Source organism: Protobothrops mucrosquamatus, unplaced genomic scaffold (genome assembly GCF_001527695.2).
Source record: "Protobothrops mucrosquamatus isolate PMUCROS unplaced genomic scaffold, P.Mucros_1.0 scaffold7642, whole genome shotgun sequence".
Lineage (NCBI taxonomy): Eukaryota > Metazoa > Chordata > Lepidosauria > Squamata > Viperidae > Protobothrops > Protobothrops mucrosquamatus.
Window position 1 is genome coordinate 9,316 of NW_015393441.1, and position 5,139 is coordinate 14,454.

Below are 5,139 nucleotides of genomic sequence, written 5' to 3' on the forward strand. Positions count from 1 at the left end.
CCATAAATAGCACTTCACTCTCCTGTTTTTCACCATCACAACAATCATGTAAGGTATAATTAAAGAAGTACTTTATAAAAACACTATAGAAATGTTCTGCTAATCCAAAATTCTTTTTAACCAATATAGCAAATCCTTGTCATTAGTCCTGGTAGCACTATATTATTAAACCTACTTAGACTGTTGCTAAAGTCCATATTTTTTGGGTCTAGCAATTGAAAAGAATGATGATTCTAATCCATGTAATGGCCATATTCAGTGGTTAATTATTCTCCATGCAACCAGGGTTTAGTCTTAGCAAAACTAAACATCAGCTGTCTTTTACCTAGGAACAAAAGTTGGACACACGTCCTAAATGACACGCAACAGACTTTGCAAACTGCACATCTGTCTCCCTCCCTCCAAAGTACACACACACACACACACACACACACACCAGTCCACATTGCAGCAACCCTAGCTGGAAGGCACTACCCACTAACCCTCTTCTGACCTCAATTCTTGCTCTTTGGTCTGTCATCTGTTGTAACATTAACAGAAGACAACCTTTGTGCTATTTCTAATGGGGAAGGCTTTCTTCCACCCCCCCAATCTTCTTCCATAGCGCTAAAAAAAAAGAGAGGAAAAGAAAAAGGCTTATATTCCAGGTAGGTTGACTGTTCCTGCCCAGATCCTATTGTCTCTCTGCCAGGAACTTGATTAGACAAACAGCCTTTTTTACTTTTCATGCTCCTGATATATCTTAAATGCCGCCACATTTTTTATAGTGCTGCAATACTGTTTTCTCATTGTGAAACTTTTAGGCTTGGGAAATACACTTTATTTGTATGACAAATGGGCTCATTCAGCACCCAGTTACGTTCTTCCATATTGCTATCCTTTAAAGCTTGGGGGTGGATGGGGTGGGAGTGGACAATTTTTCCTAGAAGCCAAAGTCTGTTATCTTATTATAACTTGTACTTTTTTAAAAAAAACAACTTTTAATGGGGTTTTTTTTCAATGCGGCGTGACCCAGATGTGCTAAAATTTAAGCCACGTCATATAACCCTGAATTTCCACTTTAAAAATTGCCTCCAGAACCACTCAAGTTCAGGCTGCCAAAGTCTATTCATTGGTGATGGGGAACAAAGGGAAATAGGGTAAAACTGCAATAAGTTTAACGTCCCTTTGCAAGTGAAAACATGTTTCTCTCCCCCCCTCTTTTTTACATTTAGTTAGTTGATTTATATAGTTGCTCACCCCACACACGTGACTTTTTACAGCATTTATATCCTGCCAATTTCAAATGACTCCAGGCAATTACTTATTATACTGACATTTCTAAAGATCTCTCAGCAATTTGCAATAAAACCTCAAACCAAAACTCAACCCTGTAATATTAAAAACAATTACGTATAATCGTTAAAACGGTTAAAAGACTGTTTTAAAAGATGCATTTTTGTGTCTTTTTCATACCAAAGAGGTTTAGAGATAAACATCTTATTTAGACAGGCATTCATTTTCTCAGATGGACAAGCTTTGTACAATTTTACTTAGGATCGTATTTTGTGATTACCTGTGGTTGTGGATGCTCTGTCACTCCAGGAAATAATATTCAATAAAAAGTGGTAGTGTTACACACATACACACACCAAGTACAGCCATAATCCAAGTGAAAGAAAATAATCACTACAATCTTGAATGTCCCAAAAGTGCTTTTTCAAAAGGCAATTGGACTTTCTTTGTTTTTTCTTGAAGATATTTCGCTTCTCATCCAAGAAGCTTCTTCACTTCTGATTGAAGAAGCTTCTTGGATGAGGCTGATTGAACTTAAGAAGCTTCTTGGATGAGAAGCAAAATGTCTTTAAGGAAAAACAAAGCCCAGTTGCCTTTTGAAAAAGCATCTTTGGGACAACCATGATCAGGATGACTGAGAATCTCCATAGACATGCAGTCTTGAATGTCATTCATAATGGCCAACAGCAGATAATATAATCACTTAGCTCTTCTCTTAGCAGATTCTGAAACAAGACAATTCACAGCCTGCTTTAATGATTAACTGGTGGCATACCTGCTTTCTTTACTACATGCACTTTAAAAATTATTCCTACATCTACATACCTGAAAATCTCTGAGCTACACATAAACACCAGGAAAGAATTAAAAGCTCTCTCCCCAAAAAGCAAAAGTTCAAGAGTTTAGGTAGGAGTTTTTCCAACCTACCGTACATATTTTATGAGTCCCGACTATTCCTGTTTTGGGCTATGATAAAGTAATATGGTTCTCCTCCTACAAGAATCTCTGACATGTACATTGGCAAATACTGAGGAAGCAGAGGTTAATTAGCCAAAGGGCTGGTTAATAAAGAACACAAGGTGTTCTGTTAGAAGACTGCAATGTTATTTGGAAACAAGCAATCTGATTCTCTGTAGAAGAAAAGGATCTTAGCACTTAGCAACAGCACTTAGACTTATATACTGCTTCATAGTGCTTTACAGCCCTCTCTAAGCGGTTTACAGAGTCAGCATATTTCCCCCAACAATCCAGGTCCTCATTTTACCAACCTTGGAAGGATGGAAGGCTAAGTCAACCTTCAGCCGGTCAGGATCAAGATCCTGGCTATGGGCACAGTCAGCCTCCAGTACTACATTCTAACCACAGCTCTTTTAGGATAGCAATCTTGTTGGACATAACTGTTCTGTCCCATCCTATGTGAGTCCTTGTTATGCTCACAAGGAGAAACCCCTCTTCCAAGAAACAGGAAGGAACCGCAAGAAAAAACCAACCCTTTTTATTCTCACAGACCTGAGCCAGAGTCCAAGGCAAACAAACACAGTCCACAGAAACTCAATCCTCAACACAAACGGTTGCCTTCGGTAACCAGCACCTCCCACACCTTCCCTTTTATAATTCAGCCAAGGTGTGGTTTCCTAATGCCTTCTCCTTCGCCCTATTGCATTCCTCTGTCCTACTTGCTTCTCTTGCCTGTGCTTTCGTGCATCCTGGATTTTCCCCAACTGTTCTTCATCACTGTCCAACTCAGGCGCCCAGCACAGCTGTGTCTCGCTTGAGCTTGAGTAGAGGGGCCAGGCTCCTTGTCCAACTGTAAGTCTTGGAGCTCCTCAGAGCCTTCTTCTGACTCTGATGTCACTCCATTTGGCAGGGTGCCAGGGTTGAATCTGAGTCTGTTCCTTACCATCCAGGCCTTCACAGCCTCCAAACACTGAGATAAGACTTACAACTTAGTCAGCCATGGCTTAGATATATCATCAGATTAGTGGTCATACCTGACCTCAAAAAGACAGATCACCTCACCCAGATATTCAACAAGAGAAGGAAGGGTGCCAGGTCCTGTGACACCCCATATATCAAGGAACTCAGGTTCATAGTCTCCTCCCATCAACACTGACTGGGATCAATTATAAAGAAAGAGGAAAACCACCACAATACAGTGCCTCTTATTCTTCATCCCCAAAGGGGATCCAGAAAAAAACATTGTGGTCAACTGTATTGAAAACTGCCAAGATATCAAGAACTGGGATACTTCTGATTCCTCTAGACTCTAGAAATCACCATAAATGTGCCCGATGACATCTCTGTACCAGGTTCCTGTCTGAATCTCAACCAAAATCCAGGGCCCTTTGAAGCTGAAGACATTTTTTTTAATCCACTATTTACTGGTTTTTGTTGTTTTACTGATATATAATGACTGAAAACCTCAGGGTGGGTGAGAACGTGTCCTCTTCCTGTTACATTTAAATACACAAAGGTCTTATGCCATGATAATGATGCTGCTGTTGCTAAATTAAGATTATTCAGATATCCAAATAAATGTATCTCAAAGTTTGGAGTGATCTTTTCTTCCAGCCACCATGACCCACCAGTATCCAGCACTCTCTCCGGAGCAGAAAAAGGCACTCTCTGACACAGCTCAGCGGATCGTTGCTACTGGCAAAGGGATCTTAGCTGCAGATGAATCTGTAGGTAAGTGTCATCAAGCAATCCTTTTTGTTCTTTTCTATTGAGGCTGAAAGGTTAGATTCATTCATTTTAGTACTGAATGATTCAACGTTTAGTGGCTCCATTGATAAATGATGAATGAGGCTCATTTTCAGAGTTGCTTAGACAAGCCAAGGGAAGACATTTGGAAATTAATTTCAAAATCTTTTCTAATTTCCCCCTGCTTTCCCTACTCTGCACACTTTCAGGCTGCAGGCAAAGGATAGAACATGTGCATTTTCTAATCAAAAATTGCTAGTATAATCCCAATTTCCTCTAACCCTATAGGAGAGTGAAGATTAGCCAATTTTCTATAACTATCAAGAATATTTTCACATGATGTGAAATGTGAATATTAAATTATGTGCCTGTAATCTGAAGGAGTATACTCCACAAAGGGTGATATTATTAGGCACACTTTAGACCAGGGGTCTTCAAACCTGGCCCTTTTATGACTTGTGGACTTCAACTCCCAGAATTCCTCAGCCAGGCATGCCTGGCTGAGGAATTCTGAGTGTTGAAGTCCACAAGTCATAAAAGGACCAAGTTTGAAGACCCCTGCTTTAGACGATGGAATTTTACAAATCATTGCATGTTGTTCATGAATGCACACTCTATAATCTTCTTTTGCAGAGCTTTTAAAACTTGTTACAAATAGGTTATAGATAAAATTCACCAACATAAAGTTCCTCACTTTTAGTGTTTTCCCTTCTCCATAGGGACAATGGGCAACAGGCTGCAACGCATCAACGTGGAGAATACAGAAGAAAATCGCCGTCAGTTCCGTGATATTCTCTTCTCTTCCGACCCAACCATCAATCAACAGATTGGGGGAGTTATTTTCTTCCATGAGACCCTCTATCAGAAGGACAACACTGGAAAACTCTTCCCAACTGTCATCAAGGACAAGGGCATAGTGGTTGGAATCAAGGTAAATAGTTTCAAAATCCTTTCCTAGATGCATACTGCATCCAGTTTTGGTCACCACGATGTAAAAAAGATGCTGAGACTCTAGAAAGAGTACAGAGAAGAGCAACAAAGATGATTAGGGGACTGGAGGCTAAAACATATAAGGAACGGTTGCTGGAATTGGGTATGTCTAGTTTAATGAAGAGAAGGACGAGGGGGGACATGATAGCAGTGTTCCAATATCTCAGGGGC

General features: G+C 40.1%; 1 protein-coding gene across 1 annotated transcript in view; it reads left to right on the forward strand.

The window, feature by feature from the left end:
* Positions 1-4,909, forward strand: part of LOC107300612 (fructose-bisphosphate aldolase B-like) — a gene marked incomplete at its 3' end in the record, with an annotated part of 8,819 nt that extends 3,910 nt beyond the window's left edge. Inside the window, exons 2-3 of the mRNA XM_015829922.1 lie at positions 3,847-3,963; positions 4,698-4,909. Of these exons, the coding sequence (XP_015685408.1) occupies positions 3,852-3,963; positions 4,698-4,909 (324 nt within the window). The remainder of the gene's footprint in view (positions 1-3,846; positions 3,964-4,697) is intronic.
* Positions 4,910-5,139: the final 230 nt, after the last annotated feature.